The sequence below is a fragment of the Canis aureus genome, chromosome 5 (assembly GCF_053574225.1).
Source record: "Canis aureus isolate CA01 chromosome 5, VMU_Caureus_v.1.0, whole genome shotgun sequence".
NCBI classification, from domain to species: domain Eukaryota; kingdom Metazoa; phylum Chordata; class Mammalia; order Carnivora; family Canidae; genus Canis; species Canis aureus.
This window is the reverse complement of record NC_135615.1, coordinates 38,536,609-38,556,261: the sequence shown is the minus strand read 5'-3', so window position 1 is coordinate 38,556,261 and position 19,653 is coordinate 38,536,609. Positions and strand designations below refer to the sequence as shown.

The window sequence follows — 19,653 nt, the reverse complement described above, 5'->3', positions numbered from 1 at the left end:
GGCTCTAAATTGGGTGAATATTGTAGTAAGTCCTCAAAAACAAAACAAAACAAACAAACAAACAAAAAAAAAAAACATTTTATGGGAACTAACTTTCTTCTATTTTACAGGAAAAGTGGGATTAGCAGATCTTGACTACTACCTAGTAGTCTTGAATAATATCCCCCAAAGTCTGGGTGCCTTGCCCCAGAGATGGGCTATAGGATTAAAACATGTCATGTTTGTAAATCCCTTGTAAAAAACAAAAACAAAAAAACAAAATCCTTTGCTTAGACATCATACTTGCTTGCCTTGCACAATCTATAACTAAATAGGAGAAACATGCCTCCCAGTGTTCCAAAGGAGACAACAGCTTTAAACAGACACCCACGGGGCAGCCTGGCTAGCTCAGCGGTTTAGCACCGCCTTCAGCCCAGGGCATGATCCTGGAGACCCGGGGTCGAGTCCCACGTCAGGCTCCCTGCATGGAGCCTGCCTCTCCCCCTGCCTGTGTCTCTGCCTCTCTCTCTCTCTCTCTCTCTCTCTCTCTCTCTCTCTCTCTGTTTCTCATGAATAAATAAATAAAATCTTAAAAAAAAAAAAAAAAAAAAAAACACAGACACCATGAAAGGAGACCAGGTTTGAAAAAGCAATTCTAGTATTGGTATACCCCACCCCAACTATATTGTATCCACCAAGGTTCTGCAGAAAGTCATCTCTCACTCTGTGGTTCCATCCTAGGTGAAATGGTTGAAACCCACCTTCAGGGAGAGATAGTATGTAATTGCTGCATCTCTTAAGATACAAGGGAGAATCAAACTCTTCTGGCTTGTCTCTCCTCAACTGAAACTGTACATTCACTTCACCAAAAAAAATAAAAAGGAAAAATAAAAATAAAAACTCTTGTCCATATAGGACAGGCTGCCTTAATTTTGTCAAGTCCTGAAATACTGAACTACCATGACACAGAGAGTGTCTGCCAGGGTCAGGAGTTGAAGAGCCAGTAAATTAGAGAAGGTGGTGAAACAAACAGGTGCTCGAAACAGATTGTTGAAAGCTCTAAACCTATGAGAAGTGAGACTCTGAAGCTATGAAATACCACATCCATACACATTTGCTGTATCCATTTATATACAGGATACCTCTGTAGACTTTCTTGCATGAAGGTGTTAAAAACAAAACCAGTTGTTCAGTTAAAAAGAACTAACCACTACAGTGAAACTGGAATAAGGTACCACGAGAGAAGGGAAAAGGGAATTTTGTCACATGGGCAGATGCCTAATCTGTTCACTCATTAACTCTCTCACCACCATACAGTGGGTGGGACATGCTTTATACTAAATAAATGTTCCCTGAAATTGAATTCCAGACATTAAAGATTTTGAAGAGCAGCCTGCTTTTTTCCCATGTGTCAACGAAGGAGAAGGACAGTGGGATTCCAGTGAGGGACATTCTGGGAGGTGTGGGAGCTCATTTTATCAAGCCAAACCCCAGCACAACTTAAGGACACTGGCTGGGGCAAGTATTATAAGCTAGATCCTCTCCATGCCATTGTGGCTACTACCAACTTAATAAAAACAAGAAAATACAATAAAAGCTAGTGGGAATGGGGACCCAGTAGTAATGGAACTCTCTCAGAGTAAATATCCATTTCTGCCTTTGAATAACAGAATGGTCCAGAGAACAAAGCTTAGGTCCATTGTCTCAAAGTTACTTTTCACTTTTCCATCAAAAATTGTCTACACCCCAACCCCCAGAGACTCTTCCCTCCACTAAAGAGCCAAGGCTTTCTTCTGCTTATAGCAAATGCTACAATGTCCATAAGGAACACTGAAGGGCAGTAAGAAAGCCATCTACAGGCAAACACTAAAACAGGTTTGAGCACATTTGAGGAAGACAGCAGAAAAAGACACAAAACAGAAACATGCCCTTTAAAAAAAAAAAAAAAAAAGAAAAGAAAAAAAGGAAAGAAACATGCCCTTAAGAGAAGACTCCCCAATGAGATCCCAGTCTCACAGTCAAGTGTTGACATCAAAGATGGCATGTGCCATCTCTAAAATGCAGAGACCAGGGAAGGAAATCGACCTGCTAGGGTGAAGTGGACAGTGGACCATGGAAAGATATGTCTATGCCCTAACTTTGTAAATGTGATCTTAGTTGGGGAAAAATATGGTTCTTTGCAGATGTTATCAAGAAAGATCATCTTGGGTGATCTGGCTGGCCCTCAATCCAACGACAAGTGCTCCTGTAAGAGACAGCAGAGAGGACATGCAGAAGACCACAGGAAAACAGAGGCAGAAATGAGAATGAAGCAGCCATGAGTCCCTGGAGCCACCAGAGGCTGCAAGAGGCAAGGACGGATCCCCCCCCTGGAGAATTTGGAGGCACTGCTGGCCTGCTGACACCTTGATTCAGGACTTTTGGCCTTCAAAAGTGTGAGACAATAAATGTGTATTATTGTCTTACCAAATCTGGTCATTTGTTTTAGAAGCCCTAGGAAACAGTTATCTGCCTCACCAACTCAGGTATTCTTCTCATGGTGTGTTCACCTCCAACCTGCAGATACAGACTAACTTTCTACATGAGCAGCCAGAGCAGTATGGGGGCTCCCTGAGGCATGACCCTCAGCTTCTACTCTAATTGTTCAGATCTTGACTGGTTGTTAGTCCAAAGATTTGGATTCACATCACCTTAAAACTGGTAAGATCCTAAAGGCTGACAACATCTACCACCTTGACAAGCTCCTATATTTTTCAGATAAGGCAATCAAGCCCTAAAAGTTAGCTAACTTGCCGAAAGTCCAAGGCTAGCTGATTCGATTAGATCCCAGCCCAAACCCCAATTTGGTACTCCTTCTGCTACTGCAAATGATGCACAGAAGGGCTGGGACCCAAATGAGCAAAAGATGTGGGGACATGGTGCCTCCTGTCTTCTCATTATACATTTCTAGCCTTCCTCAAAGGTCTTCCAAAGATAATGATCATTTTGAAAGAAAGTCGTGTTTCCACTTCCCACACACACACATCTATCACCCTAGAAACTACCTCACAGGAAAAGTACCACAGAACTAACTTGGCCTTCATGCAACAAAGGCTCTCCTAGCAGAAACTATCCTTACAGAGGACCCATCTATATTCCTGAATCAGTGTTTCTTTTCTTCATGTAACTCCTACAGACATCTCTGTGGTCGTCTTGAATCTAAATAGGTCACTATAATAATTTGCCAGGGCTAAGTTCAATGAGAACAAGCACAGATTCACAGACTTTCTTATAACCATGAAGCTGACTTCCTTGGTCAAAGACTTACACTGATCATCAAAGCCAGAAACACAACATTTTTACAATGACAACAGAACCAAGCAAGAAATAACATGAAAACGAAAAAAGGATTACCTTAAGGATTTGTTGAAGTGGGAACAGTGGGAATAGAAAATGTAAAGAATACAGCTATCCAGGAAAAAGAAAAAGCAGTGCTGATTCTACTTTTCTTGCAAGCAAAACTTTTAAAGCTATCCAAAAACAGTATGGCAAAAAAGAAATCACACCACTAGTCTGTTTAATTGTCAACTGTGAGAGTCAAAATGAGAAAAGCTAAGCACTAATCAAAATGGGTCAAATATCATTGGTATCAACCCAACATGGAAACCCAATGGGGAGGCTGAAAATAACTTCCAAATGCATGTGTGTGCCATCCTTCCCTGTGCCTGTCACTCCCCATTCATTCACCCCACTTCTCTCTCTCACATATACACTCACTCACTCTTCAAATCTTTCCTCTGTAGAACTCATCTGTGAAAGAAAGGAGATGGTGTATTATCTCTGAGCAAGCTCAAAATGCAGGCAGACGGCAGACAAATGTACTTGACAGTGAAGCCTTCCAAGTCTTCTTTTTAACTCACAAGTGAGTTCTGAAGAATGTCATTACTTCACTAGATATTAAGAAGAGAGAGCCCTCCCCCAAGTATTTAGTCTCATGAAACAGCCAGCTCTATGCAAAGTGCCCAGGTGACAGTATACCACAGTGCGCTCTGACAAACGAAGAAATACTATGGGCTTTTCTCCTTAGCATATCCCTATCCAAACATCTTGCATGCCACATCAAAGGGTTTACAGACATTATCACTACTCTCCTCCCCAAATCTGTCCCTGAATCTCAGACTGAGAAGTCTCTGTTAACCAAATCACTCAAACTTATTCATGTTCCAGCTACTTCCCTCTCTCCTTGCCCCTCAAACCTGCTCTCTGTGTCTCTAGTTCCTCTGCTGGTACCAATCCTCCTTTGATCATGATGACTTCATAGACCAAATCAACTACATGGTGGCTGGTGCTTAGAGCAATCTAGTCAACAGTCCTGAAGCCACTAAGAATATTGACTGACACACCAATCCAAGAAATAGGCCACAAGTCAGGTAAGATTGAGCTGAACCCCCCTAAAACAAATCCTAATTGGATAATATCAGCCCTAACTGCAGAACAGCAGAAGCCCTATACTCATTATTAGATTTTAGCACTAAAGGGACGAGAGTGGCAAAAATAAAGGCTTACCAGAACCGGTGACAGGGATCCAGCTCTGGTCCTGCATCTGTTCACAGAAGTCTTTGCAACAAAGCCTGGACAGTAGGACACTCTAAGTAGCCTCTACAATCCCATCTGCGAAGACACTTCAACTCTCTCTGAAAATGAATCTATAAACTTCAGTAGGACATTTCTATGCTTGCTTAATGAATTGTTACCATACTGACAGAGAGTTAGTAAAACTGGCCTGACAATTTCAGAAGTACATTTTACTCCAAGTTTTAGTCCTAAGTTGTTTTAAGAATTAATATTTTTGCTTTCTTGTTTTCGATCCTCTTCTAAGCTCTGCTCCTAAAAAATAATGAAATATGTCATATTTGATTTTTTCTGAATAATTACAGTTCCACTGACTATACCTAGCCCAAAAGGCAGTTAATGTAGTCAGAATATATCTTTCAACTTACTAGATGATGCTGTAATGTATATGCAGGCATGTATAAAACTGGTAACTCTCTATAGCTCATTGTCAATTGGAGAGCTAATCTTTATAGAATTGACATCTAACAAAGTGGTATTCTCATGGAGTCTCGTAAGGACCATCACTCTTTCCATTCTACAGGTGGCTAACCTGAGGCTCAGTAAAGTGAGGTTAATTCTGCAATTCCACTGCAGAATCAAGATTCAAACTCAGGTTGGCTGACTCCAAAGCGCATGCTCTAACTCTTTCATGACTACCAGTGGAGTAAACTAAGATAGCAAGAATCCACTACATACAGAGTGAAACCCATTTGGGAAATTATAATGAATACCTACTGCGAAGTCTTTTGTTGTACCTCATCATTGCACAAATGTTGTATGTACACATATAAACACATACTTTTTCTTAGAGTATATGTTTCTGAACTCTAAATAAAGCCCTTATAGGAATGATTTCAGGAAATGGAAGGCCAACTAAGATCAGCCTCTCACCTATCAACTGTAAACCTCTTTAGCATGGCCACAGGATGCTGGTGGCCAGTTTCTTTTACAGCATGGTGATGTAACCCGCAGGAACTAGAGCTCTGAAAATATTTATATATTTTTCATAAATTCAAGGAAAGTCAGCAGATGACAAGTTAAAATATATGTAAGTATATATAATACACATACACAAGTACATGTATGCATTATCTATCATGTATATATTATTACATACATATATATCCTAACTTTATTGTTAGTACTACAGACAGTAGACGACAGTTTAAAGATTATTAACTTCAATCAATTCCAAATCCTGGTCTCTAAAAACCCTTCTAATCTGAGACTCTTTGTTGCAGCACACTGGTTTCTGCCATATAACAATTACTAAGAAGTAGAGAGGAATCCTGAGCAGCATGGATGTAAATGTAGAAAGCTCAAAGCATGCTGCTAAAAAAAAGGCACACAACCCTGGGTACTCTTTTCCATTTATTAATTCAAAAGATACCTACTGAACATGGATTCTCAATCCTTATGTGCAGTGATTTTGGCCTGGGGCTGTTCTAGGTGCTAGGGATATAGTAAAGATCCCTATCTTCATAGATTTCTATTTAGAGTGCCCCAAAAATGACCAGAACCCAAGACATTCAGAAGACAAATCTGACTGTACATTACCTAGGAGGACTCCCCTCAGTGCATTGCCTCTAAGTTAATTCAATGAGCAATGAGTGCTTATTAGGTCTCACAACACTCTGCTAAGTATCAAGGCAGAAAAGATATAATCAAGCCCTGCCCTCAGTAAGTTGAATCACGAGTGATGACAATATACAGAGGTATGAACTAGGGTAAAGTACCAAAGCAAGATATCATTATCCATCCAATACTATCGAGAGAAAAATAGCACTTATTTCTATAAAGCAGTTCCAAGAGAGAAAGTAAAAGATGTTCCAACTTATTTCAACACTAGATAACTCCTCCCCTAAAAATAAAACAAATACAAAATATCTATATCGATTTACCCTAAGAATACTGATGATTTCCTTAGTCTGGCTGAAATAAAGCTCTTTGTAGATCAAAACTAATGAGCAATGATTAATTATAAGAAGGCATGTATTTCTAACTGAGGAATCTTAATTCATTTTCTGGCTCCCCTCATCCCATACTCTATTTTGCTTTGAAAAAAAAAAGAATTGAAGGTGGGGAGGTGGGGGGAGGTGGGGGGGGGGGTAGAGGGAGACCTCGCTTTTCTGGGCATTAGGTCAAGACCACACAGCATGAGAGCAATGGCAGGCAGTTGGCTGGGGGCTGGCCAGGGCCATCCTCTTTCTGCCTAGCCTTTGGCTGTAACCACTAGACCACACGTCTGCACTATTTTTCAGATGACCAGAAGAGAAGATTTTTTAAACCATACAAGAAAATCGCTTTGCTTAGTGGTTATACTTGTTCTGGTGTTTTCTTGCAAGGTCATAGGGCAAAATTTTTTGAAACACACCTAAAAAGAAAACAGTCACATTGGCATCATCAGTCCTCCTGACTTGACCACAGTGGAGCCCGATTCAGCAAACCCAAGGATAATTTTTTATAAAATGCTTATCTTGTTCCACACCTCACCACAAAGCAAACAACCTAATTCACAGATTTCCTAATATTCAAAATGCCTTCAAATCTGTCAATATTTTTTAAAATGCCATCCTTGATTTGATCACTATCAAATATGACCACTTTCAAGTTTTTATGATGTAAGAGAAAGCTACAAAAATGGACCTAAGAGCCAGTTCAATCATTCTTCAAATTGAACAAAGTCACTCAAAAGATCTTTCTGTTATTGACTGCCTTTCCTGCCGAGGGAAAAAAACTGAAGCTAATCCAACCATAATCTCCACTCCCATGAATCGCTGCCATAACATCTGAGAGAGAGCCAACAGCAATTGATGCTGCTGCTAAAGGCAGGGTCACACTACAGAATGTCTATTCAGATATTACAGCCTCAAATGTCTTTAAACCAACAACTGCAACACAGATAATAAACACAGTAACTTGCACCAGGAAGAATATATGATGTGAGTAGTTAGGACAGAAGACAAAATGTTCAAGAGACATAGATGTTTTTTTAAGAAAACCTACAAACATGAGGTTGAATACCTATCAGACCGTTAGAAGCATACAGAAATGTAAGTGGTCTGACTGTGGAAAGGAATTATTACCTAGATGGAGGGAGGACACTGATAATAGTCCCCAAATCCACCCCAAGATGGGAAAGAGACAGAATGCTGTCCTGATGGAAGATTTTAACTATCTTGACATCTAGTGATGGTAATGTGCCTTTAAAAAGCCAAGCCGCTAAACTGATACAAGTTAAATGAAACCAAAGAGCTGTGATATCTAAATGTAATATGTGATTCTGTATGAAATTTGAGACCCTCTCCCCTCAAAAAGATATATATTTATATATATTAAATATATATGTATATATATGTGTATATAAAATACCCACACACATAAAATTACTAGGACAAGTAGTAAAATTTGAGATCTGTAAAACAGATAATATTATATCAAAGTTAATTTCCTGGTTTGATCATTATACTATGGTATATAAGATGTTAATATTGTTAATATTTTGGGTATCTGGGTAGAGAGTAATATGGAATTCTTTGTACTATTTTTGTCTTTTTATAATATTTTTCTAAGTCTGAAGTGATTTTAAAATTAAAAGTTAAATTTAAAAAAGCTAATACACTCACACATGTGCACGTACACACACACACACACACATACGCCTCTAATAAATTCTTGCTTGCAAAGATGTCATCTTCCTGATTGAAGAAACAAAACAGGTGACTCTTACTTTGGCCTTAATTCTGACTCAAATGACCAACTAAGTGGTGACAGAAACCTTCAGAGTTACAGAATTACTTATGCCAGCCTCTTCAGAGCTTGGGCAGTAGTTAACCTAGACCACAAAAATATATATTCCCCCCAAATTTAAAATCATGTGTAATTAACAAAAGTGGGAAGGGGGCAGAAGAGTGAATGCCCTCTAGAAGAGGTATAGATAGTGGCAGGCATCCCGTCTCTCTTCTTAGAGACAAATCCAGAGGTGGGAGGGCGGAAAGGAGCACTGCCCATCAGCTATACAGAGGGGCACATCTGGGTCAGGGCCCTTAGCTGAGAGCCCTTGCAACTCTCAGATACTACAGCTCCTATGGCTCCTTGAGAAGGAATGGGACATTTTCTATTCAGGAGTTAGAAGGACCTTGGTAACAGCTGGCTAAGTCTGACAGGTTGCCAATGCTGTAGAGTACACAGGTACAGAGGATCTTCAGGTTCCTGTTCAGGTCCTGTAGCCTGGCAAACTGGGACAACAGGAGCTCAGGTGAGACGTAAGAAGTGCCCCTTGTTATTCACCACTCCAAAACCCAGCAGCAGATGTGGGCTGCTAGAAAACAAGAGGTGCCATCAAGGATGAAGTGAAAAAGTCATAAAGAGAACACTAGAAAAAGTCAGGTTTCTACATTGGGCTTTAGAAAGCAGAACTGAGAAAAATGATGGGTGTAATCCCAAGGCCAGAAATTTGAAAAAGGAATAATAATAGTATTAGAGAAAGCATGAATCACTTGCCATACACTGTTTTATGTACCGTGTATATGCTGCTGCATTAAAAATGTGAAATATGAACGACTGAGAAACACACACACGATATACAGTATTGGCAAAAGTTTGTAGAAAATAGGCACCTTTGCAAATGAGTAGAGGCAGTATAATTTAGTACATTTTTGTAGAGAGAGTAATTTGTTAATATTTATTAAAATATTCAATGTGCCTACCACTCAACATGCAATTCCACCTGCTATGTATCCTGGACAAAGGCTCAAATAGGTAAACAGTGAAGTACATACAAGGATTTCCATTCTATCATTCTGCACACTACAATGATGTGATGAAAAATGGACAAGAGCCTACATGTCAAAGACTAAAGGTTAAATAATCTACAGAAAAGCTATATTATGTCAAAAATTCTATAAAACAGAAGAATTTGTTTCTAGATGTACATGTATAGGAAATAAGTACACAGAAAGTTCTGAAAGGATACACACTACACATTTAACTCAAGAGAGGGACTTCCGCTTTCCATTATGGTGAGGGATGGAAGGTCTACAATCAAGTATGAGGATACTAGTGTAACTAGTGCTCATGACAAACACCTTAAGCCTAGAAAGGTGGCAGAGTGTAAATGAGGTCAACAGGCTGAATGAGCTCCGAGGCTTGCAAAAAAAAAAAAAAAAACTGAACGCAATCAAAAGGGATTTTGTTTATACTCAGACCAAAAAAGTGAACAAAGAAGTGAGAATATTAAACAGTGGATGTGTGGAAATCCATAAAAAGTAGATGGGGGAATGTCAGGAACCAGCCTCGGTTAAGAACAAGTCACACAAAACCAACCACACTTTGACTTTCCTTAGGTTCATTCACTGATTATTTGACAGGTGTGTACTGAACACCTTCTCTGAGCCATACACTATGCACAAAAGATTTAAAAACAAAAAATTAAAAAACTTGATTATGCTCCTGCCTCCTGAAGAAGATAATCCAGCAAGGATACAGATATGAATCAAATAACCAAATCAATTTACTATTAGGAGGTGAGACAAGGGCTTCAAAGTCAGGAACCAAGGATCTCCAAAAAGCTTTGCAAAGAAATGGAGTCTATAGACAACACAGGGGCCCATGGTGGAAGAAAAAAATAAACCTTTATTTGTACTAGCCTTTAACTGAACTTTAGCATTTCTTTCTACATGAACATGGGCAACAAACGACAGTAGTTGTGATTCTGCCACCAATAGAAATCACAGGCATTTCCAAAAAACATTAGTGCTGTTGCAAATAATCTGAATTGTCATTTACAGGATTTATCAGACCTGCTCTTCCTTTTATCATTTAATGTGGTAATAAAGGAGCATATATTTATATTGCAAGTCATTTTAATATTTTGGTAACTATTTCCACATATTTTTTTCCTTTTTAAAGGAATTTATTTTATTTTATGCATTATTCTGAGAAACAACCTAAAGGCTTTATCTGATTGTCAGACAAATCCATGGCACAAAAAAGATTAACAATCACTCACCTAAATTCTGGTACAAGTATATAGGTATGTATCTAAATGAACTACAAAATCAAGGAATTTAATTACCCTTATGCACATGGTCTCACGTAATGAAAGCAACCCAATTTCTCCCCAAAATAAAATAAGATAAAATAAAATAAAACAACTAACACTCAGTTATCTTCGACCCTTTAGTTTTGACTTTAGTTGTTCAACAAATATTTGCTGAGTGCTTACTTTGTGCCAGCCACTGCACAAGACAATGGGGAAAGAGCAGCAAACCAACTGTATTAAGGTGGCCTGTCATCATCTTGGATCCTCACTGTCCCTCAAAGTAACTGTTGGACAATCTATAAATGTTTGCTAAATGCTAAAAGAAGAATGCCTAAGACCAGAATAAGTGCCACCAGCATGTTATGAAGTCATAACACTCAAACAAAAATCTTCTAGCTATCATTCCATTTCTAGGGAAAGTTTCACCAACTCCCCAGCATAAAACCCAATTTCACCTGATTTTCTCTTTCCTCTCACTTTGTATCTCACATTGCTCAATTAGTTTGATTTTTATGAGAAATTATTCTTCTGAAGAACATCTAACCAAAGGCAACAAGGACGAAGTGAATAGTATTAAATTCCATTTAAGACTTGCACACACAAAAAAAAAAAAAAAAAAAAAAGACTTGCACACAGGGCAGCCCTGGTGGCTCAGCGGTTTAGTGCTTGCCTTCGGCCCAGGGCGTGATCCTGGAGTCCTGAGATTGAGTCCCACTTCGGGCTCCCTGCATAGAGCCTGCTTCTCCCTTTGCCTGTGTCTCTGCCTCTGTCTCTCTCTCTGTCTCTCAAGAATAATAAAACAAATAAACAAACAAACAAACAAACTTGTACACATTGGTAGGATAATAGTATGTACTATTATGAATTCTACTGATATAAAAGCATTCACAGGGGGGATCCCTGGGTGGCTCAGCGGTTTAGCACCTGCCTTTGGCCCAGCGTGTGATCCTGGAGTCCTGGGATCGAGTCCCACATCGGGCTCCCTGCATAGAGCCTGCTTCTCCCTCTGCCTGTGTCTCTGCCTCTCTCTCTCTCTCTCTCTCTCTCTGTGTCTTTCATGAATAAATAAATCAATAAAATCTTTAAAAAAAAAAAAAAAAGCATTCACAGGACTCAAAGACAAAGCCTGAAGCCAGCTTTTTTTTTTTTTTTTAAGACTTTATTTATTTATTCATGAGACAGAGAGAAAGAGAGGCAGAGACACAGGCAGAGGAAGAAGCAGGCTCCATGCAGAGAGCCTGATGTAGGACTCGATCCCGGGTCTCCAGGATCATGCCCTGGGCCAAAGGCAGGCGCGATACCGCTGAGCCACCCGGGCTGCCCTGAAGCCAGCTTCTTGATCCAGTAAGAGAAAAAGAAACACAAGCAAAATAATAATAGAGATCTAATCTAATTTCCCAGCAGCTTGGGGACAAGTGGGAGATATGTAAAGCAAGAGACCTCATCCTCAGACTCTTCACCTCACACTATGTGGTATTACAAAGAAAACTCTCACAAAATGGGCAGGACTATCCTTCCAAACCATCACACCACTCATAAAGGAGTGAGAACTGCATCATCACACAAGAGCTTAGTGATTTCACCCCACACCTTCTTAACCATTCAGACTCCTCTGATCACTTATTTTACCACGGAAAGGAAAATCATGAGGTGAGCTTAGCATACAGCTGGGCTGATAAACTACCAGGCCTGGGATGCATTATACCAAAGGAGACTACAGATTACTTCATAATCTTCTATTCACAGATTTCAAATTCAGCCTGACTGCTCAGTGAAATCACTTTTTGCATACTACTGCAAGCAGTCCCTGCCTACCCTCTGGTGAGCCCAGGCAAGGTAACTTTAAATAAACTCTGTGTTCAAATGAGCCAAGTAATTTAGAAATGCAAGCTAGAAAGAGAATCTGGTTATCCTACTATCTGCCCCCTCTCTAAAAGGACAACAGTAAGAACTAACTTTTAATGGGCACTTGGCCACGTTCAGGACTGGTGCTAATCACTTTATGTATATGTTGATCCTTGCAAAAGTTTTATAGGAAGGTATTATTATTATTATCCTCATGTTTGCAGGGATTAAGTCATTGCACAAGGTGAGAGACCTAATAGTGGTGAGTAGGGATTTAAACTTGGGCTAGCTGAGCCTACATTCTTTTTTTTTTTTTTTTTTTTAAGTAGGCTCCACACAGCATGGAACCCAATGTGAGGCTCCAACTCATGAGAGTGAGATCAAGACCTGAGTCGACATCGAGTCAGGCACTCAACCGACTGAGCCACCCAGGTGCCCAGAGCCTACGCGACATTCTTAACCACCGTTAACATTCTGCTTCTGATCCTAGAATCTGATCTTAGTAGTAATCAATCTTACTTTTTTCCTTTAAATACTCTAAACAGCTCTTTCAGGTATCAGGTGCAAATCATAAAATCCAATGCAACTACTCATTTATACTCTGAGTATTTATACTCTGAGTTCTTGAAGCACTTAGTGGGGGCTACAGTTTGGGCACAGCAGAAAAAAGTGAGGAAGGGTACCACACTGTCTTGTCCTCACTAGAAGACTGGTGTTTTCCTTAGTCTCTTTCTCTTTTCCCTTCAATCACTGCAGGAGGCACAATAAAGCAGCTCCACCTAACAAGGAGGGTAGATACAATTCAACCACAGCTTCCTAATAATTTAGCAGTATGTGTGTTGTAGTAAATATAGCATAGAGCTGAAAGCTAGGAGACCTGGATTATCTACCCAAGATCAACCACTCACTGACCTTTCCAGGCAGTGCTACCGCTTATATAAACAAGGGTGTGACCATGCTCCACGACTAGGAGGTTCAGCCATATGAAAAAGCCAATCTCTGGCCATTTCTGACCTACAAAAGTGTCAATTTCATAGTTTCAACTAATACATGGATTTACATACAATCTTTCAGGCTACACCACCTGCTTCTTAGCTTCCTAATCTACTTCTACCTATTTCTGACATCCGCCAACCTTCTAACCCCCTGGCTGTCAAGAGAGATTCAAGGAGTGGTTCATTAGAGAAATATTTAATTTCACCAAAGAATCCTTGGGATGTGAAAGAGGACTAATACTTCTAAAATAAGGAGGTAATAGAAGCAGTTCCAGACAGATGCCACTAATCACAGCTAAGAGAATATACGGAACACAGTTTAAAGAGGCTGATCCAGGCTCTAAGGCTCCAAGTTATCCTATTAGTCCCACTGACTTGCTGGGTCATCTTTCCATAGTGTAGAGAGAATAATAAATACTTCAGTGTGTGTGTGTGTGTGTGTTGGCAATAATGGAGGGCTGGTAGTGATTAATCAGCTTGCTTTCAGCCCGCATGCTTACGCGCATTATGTAAAGGGAAAAGAAGAGATAACTTCAGTTATAAGAACTGAGAAAAATAAATTTGTGTCTCTAAAATTTTTCTTTGCTATAGTATTTATGCAGCTTGAATCAAGGTTTCACATTCAATATAATAGGGAAGGTCTGGTTCCATGCCTGAGACTATTGTCACAGAAGATTGAAATAAAAGCTTATATGGCTACAAAGGTGAATCTATAACTTGTCAACCCAGATTTAACAGAAAGTTACGAAAATCTAGCAGAATAACTTTGAAGCTTTATCTTACTAACTAGCTGATTGAGTTTTTTTTTAAATAGTTATATACTTTTAAAAAAAAGTTATATACTCACATCTGTATGCCTTTTATTTTATTTTCTTGCCCTATGCTCTGACTACAACTCCCAGTACTATGTTGAATAAAACTTAAAAGTGAACATCTTTGTCTTCTTTCCATTTTTAGGAAGAAAATATTCAGTCTTTCATGATTAAGTATGATGCTAGTGGTAAACTTGTGGTTTTCCCTCTTGGCTAAGCATCAAAGAACAAGCTCTTCGAATAGAAACTGAAATACAGATACCAGAGTGGGGAGAAGCTGTCACTTTTGCCTACCTCATGTCTTCCCCCTTTCCTTATATAACAATGCTTTGATTCTTTCCTGAGGGGAAGCCAATATTCCCCACCACCACAGTTCTAGCACAGTAGGCAAGTGAGCTAGATCTGGCCAATTCATCTATTCCACCCCTGGTCTAAGTATTTAGTCCAAGAAAATTTAAATATGGGACTTCTTTAAAGTTATTACATAAGGCTCTCTTCCCACTAGACTTACAGATTAGGGATCAACAAAGTATGGCCCATGACTGAAATCTGGCTTCTACCTATTTTTGTAAATAAAGTTTTATTGAAATGTAGTCATACTTGTTCATTTGCACATTGTCAGTGGCTGCTTTTGAGCTACAACAGCAAAACTGAGGAGCTAAAATAGTGACCAGAGGACTCCCAAAGCCTAAAATAATTACTATCTGACCCATTAACAGAATAAGTTTCACAACTCCTGTTCTTGATAATATAATGTAAGCCTTGAACAGTTTGGAAGCTTATCACCACTATCTGGAAAGAATCTACTAGAAACAACATCAACACAAAAGAAACCAACTCCAAATATTATGGAAGTTGCTAGATTCAGATGGCCCAGGACTAATATACCCCAACTTTTTTCAGTTCCATAAGCCAATAAATCCAGATTTTTCCCAGGCCAATTATAAATGAGGCTTCCTTCATTTGAATTCAAATTTGCAACACAGATAAAAACTATAATGTTCACTGCAGAACCACAACTCTAATTTCTTCCTCCATTATATATCCATGAATACCATAAAGACATTCAAAATTATTTTCAACTAGAAAGTCACTGAGCACTAAAAACTGTAATTTAGGGCAGCCCCGGCGGCGCAGCGGTTTAGCGCCGCCTGCAGCCTAGGGCGTGATCCTGGAGACTCTGGATGAGTCCCTTGTCGGGCTCCCTGCATGGTGCCTGCTTCTCCCTCTGCCTGTGTCTCTGCGTCTCTCTCTGTGTGTGCGTCTCTATGAATAAATAAATTTTTAAAAATTCTTTAAAACTGTAATTTATATAACAATTAGCTAAAGTGTAAAATCAACTAATTCAGGGCTCACTTAGACTCTTTTTCCAACCAACCATCATAAAGTGTTATTAAACGATAAAAGAACAAGAAGGATGCAAACCAAAGTTACTTCTCTCCAAAAAAAAAAAAAAAAAAAAAAAAGAATCCAACACTGAATAATCATTCACAGAACAATTGAGCTCTAAGTACAAAAACAAAAGTTAGGTACTGCCATTATAATCTCCCTGATATAAAGCAAACACTCCAAGACCATCTAGAGAAACAGGTTTCAGCTTCTCTTACTAAAGCCAAAACTTCTAAGGGGACAGATTTAACTAACTAGGGAGATTGTGATTAAAACTGGAGCTGCTAAATGTCTACTGGGTATGTTATCTCCAAGAATGCTCCCTTGAGGCTCTTAGCAATGGGAGACAAAATTAAGCCTAATATTCCTGCCACTTAAGCAGTTGTCATTTGTCTGTTTCTCTCTCTTGAGGAAACTGAAAAGTACACAGAGATGTGGTTCTCAAAGAAAGCTATATGTTCCTGTGAGGAAATAATTTTATATTATGTTTAGAAACAGAATTATTTTTTGTTTAAATTTTTTTTAATGTGTACATTCTGGAGGCAAGGAGATGTTTCTTTCAACAGCACACTTTCCATCTGCAGAAGCCAGATGTTAATCTACGGGAAAACTCAAGTGGTTAGTAAGACCAATTACATACAGAGAACAAATATCAAGTGGTAGAGAAAGGGAGGAAGGGAACGTTTAAAATGGAGTTGGTGAAGCAGTTGTAGAACTGCAGCTTATAAGGGGTGGGGAGACCCAAAAACAGTGGAGTTTTTATCCATGCCAAAAACAGTATGCCCTGACAAGATTTTTTTCTTCCTGGGTATTTCCTTCCCTATAATTGAAGAATCATTCAAGAGAGTCAGATAAAGTATTATAAAAATGAAATGAGTGAGAATTCTTAGAAGGCAGTTTCACATTTTACCTCTATTAATGATAAAAACCAACATGTCTAGGGCTACACGTAGGTTCAAATTCACCTCTGCCACTATGATGGAAACTCTCAACCACGCTTTAGTTTTCTCTTCTTTTTCCTGAAAGTGATAAAATACCTGGGATACTAGCTGGGCCCATGGCTGCTTATGTTCAACCCAGATGTCTCAACCTCCTCTGTAGTCAGATGTGGCCAATGTAAGTATGTTAGGGCCAATGGAAATAATGTGCACCCCCTGGGTTCTGGATACTTTCATCTCCATTATCTGGCTGAAAAATAGCAATGACTAGTACAGCAACCTGGAAAGTCATGGGCTGAGTATGGCAGAATGACCCGACAAGCACGGACTGCTCACTTCCAGGCTTGGAGAGAGAAATCAACTTCTATGTTATTTAAGCTACTATACTTTGGAGTCTCTTTATTATGGCAACCTAACCTGAACACTACCATTACAGCCACTTACTGTCTGTGCTACTGAGCCAAGCTACTGAACTTAAGGCTCACTTGCCTCAACTATAAAATGGTAGTATTTTGTGATGTCCTAAGATTATTTTTATTTAATAAGGTACTAAGAAAAATAAATTGGTTAAGGCATGTAATATGCCAAATCCATGACTTACACATACAAAAGTGCTCGATTAAGGGTAGGTGATAGCAGCAAAGGTAAAGGACAAACTAGGAAGCAGCTTTCAAAGGAATCTGACAACAAGCATTTACCATGCCCACAAAACCCTAATGGTAGCAATATCTATCTGCTATATATATGTAAAATATTATTTTATAATATTTAAAATATTTTAAATTTAAATTTAATAAATTTAAATAAACTTAACAAATATATAATAATATTTTATATACATACATATATATATAAAATATATCAGATGTGCCTTCCCTTCCAGTCTCTTCAGTCTTGGCTGCAGAAACCAAATGATGAAAGGGGTGTCATCATTTGGAAAGCACAGTGTTAAAACATACATTGTGCTGCCGCTGTGGCTCTAAGGTCTACCACCTTCAGAAGTTGACCTGTGGCAAATGTGGCTATCCTGCTAAATGAAAGAGAAAGTATAACTGAAGAGCAAGGCTAAAAGACAAAATACCACTGGGACCAGTCAAATGAGACACCTAAAAGTTATCTACCACAGATTCAGGCCTGGATTCCGTGAAGGAACAACACCTCAACTCACAGGGCAGCTGTGGCAGAAACCAGTTCATCTTAAGGATTTCAACAATTAGTCACACAATAAATGTCCTGGTTTTAAAAAAGAATAAATGCATATCTGCTTTGAGAGTTTCTATCAGTAACAACTTATTCAGAGGAAAAAAGGGGGTATCTTATATGTAGCACAGGAGAAGTTAAGGTTAAATAATGTTCAATTAGAATTTATCTGTTCCAAACTTTAAATGGCTCTTTAAATCTTGCTTATGTTATTAAATGCTGTTCAAACACAAGTTATTTGTTTCTGCTCAGTTGATTGAACAGAGTTTCACGTTTATATACAAAAGAGCTGAGCAGAAAGACCCATCCATCAGTATAGATCACCTAACCCTGGTAGGCTGAAAAAGAGACATCACAAATGAGCTGGAATCATCTATACTGGATACCCATCTTTACGCAGAGTTCCGTACTCAATGGAGACTATGGCCTAATGTCCCCTGCACACATTTCCCCCTCTGGATAGTGCCTTTGCAAGTGATAACTACTGGCTCTCTGACATTGTAGATTCTTTTTATCTTTTGCTTGAGGAACATGGTTAGATTGTTTTCTTAGGTTCTATAACCCTGATATCTGCTGAACACTGCAGTTGAGATCCTTGGCACCAAGATAAGGCCACTGTTCTTGACTTTAGGGCCTCTACTAGGGCCTTCACGTGAGTTTAACATGTCACAAGATGCAGAAAAACCACAAGACTATATTACCCAGCAAAGGCCAGCAACTCAAAAATGGGAGCACAGATCACACCAGCAGGCATAGATTCTTCCATCTACACTGATAATCCCACTATGGATGCGGCTACCATGGCAAGGGGAGGCTGAACCACAAGACGATGAAAAAAGATACTACATAATCTGTATACACTTTTATAATCATTTATCCCACTCAAATAGGTTTCAGATAATGCTTTGCATCCACTTCATGGAGACATCAATGTTCAGTAGGCCAGACTCTGCCTCCTCTAAGAGAACTGAGGACACTACACCTGCCTGGGCAAAGGGGAGTATCACAAGCCTGAGAGGCCCGAAGGACTGAGAGGCCAAAGCTTGGGGACTAGCCACACAGAAGCAGTATCACTATCTAGGAATGTCAGTTCCAGATGCCCTCTGGTACACTGATCTTGAGAAACCAAGGCTTTAGATCAAGAGCAAACATCAGTGCACTCGGGAAGCAACAAAAAACTCAGGGTCTTTATTTCTGTTCTACTTCCCTGAATTGTTACTTACAGGTTCCCGGCCATCCATGGCTTCCATCCAGAGCCTCCGGTCCTCTTCCGACAATGCCTGCATGGTGATAACCCCTGGCCTGTGGAGAAAGGAGGACACAGATATGAACCCAATGTCACAGGTAGAGAGACCTTGACAAAGAGTGAGGGGTTGCTGGGATTAACAACCTGAAGACAGGAACATACACAGCTTTCCAGTCTCAGAAAGCAAAGTCATCTCCTGAATGCCCCTGAATAAATCCATCTCCCTCAGGGAGCTAGGAGAAAACACAGCAGACATCACCCTACTTGGAGTTAAGGAACCCAAATGATTACAGTGATTCCTTTAGACCCTGTTTGTTCCTTGAGGTCTTATTCTTCTATTCTCCTATTCTCCAAACAGAGAACTTTACTCACAGTAGGAATACAATTCATATTCATTAAAGTGAACAGAATTACTGGTTTCAAGATTAAAAAGAGGGGGAACAACCAAGTGAAGGGACCCTGGTCTCCTAATCTCTAATCCAAGGCTTCTAAATTCCTTTTGACATGAAAATGTTTTATGAAGGTAACTGGCTTTGTAATTAAATTAAATGTATATAGTTTTTTAAGTGAATATTTGTCATGTCAGGTATTAAGTTCTTTACATGCATTACCT

General features: G+C 39.3%; 1 protein-coding gene and 1 pseudogene across 18 annotated transcripts in view; one reads left to right on the top strand and one right to left on the bottom strand.

Annotated features, from left to right (window-relative positions):
- ARHGAP26 (Rho GTPase activating protein 26) overlaps positions 1 to 19,653 on the bottom strand; it is a 419,433-nt gene that overhangs the window by 242,513 nt on the left and 157,267 nt on the right. For all 18 annotated transcript variants that reach the window (XR_013379692.1, XR_013379693.1, XM_077897670.1 and 15 more), the window contains one exon: positions 19,018 to 19,096. Coding sequence is in view for 16 of the 18 variants with exons in the window: in XM_077897670.1 (XP_077753796.1) it covers positions 19,018 to 19,096 (79 nt within the window). In the remaining 2 variants the exon portion in view is untranslated. The remainder of the gene's footprint in view (positions 1 to 19,017; positions 19,097 to 19,653) is intronic.
- On the top strand, positions 17,506 to 17,795 carry LOC144314036 (large ribosomal subunit protein eL37-like; annotated as a pseudogene).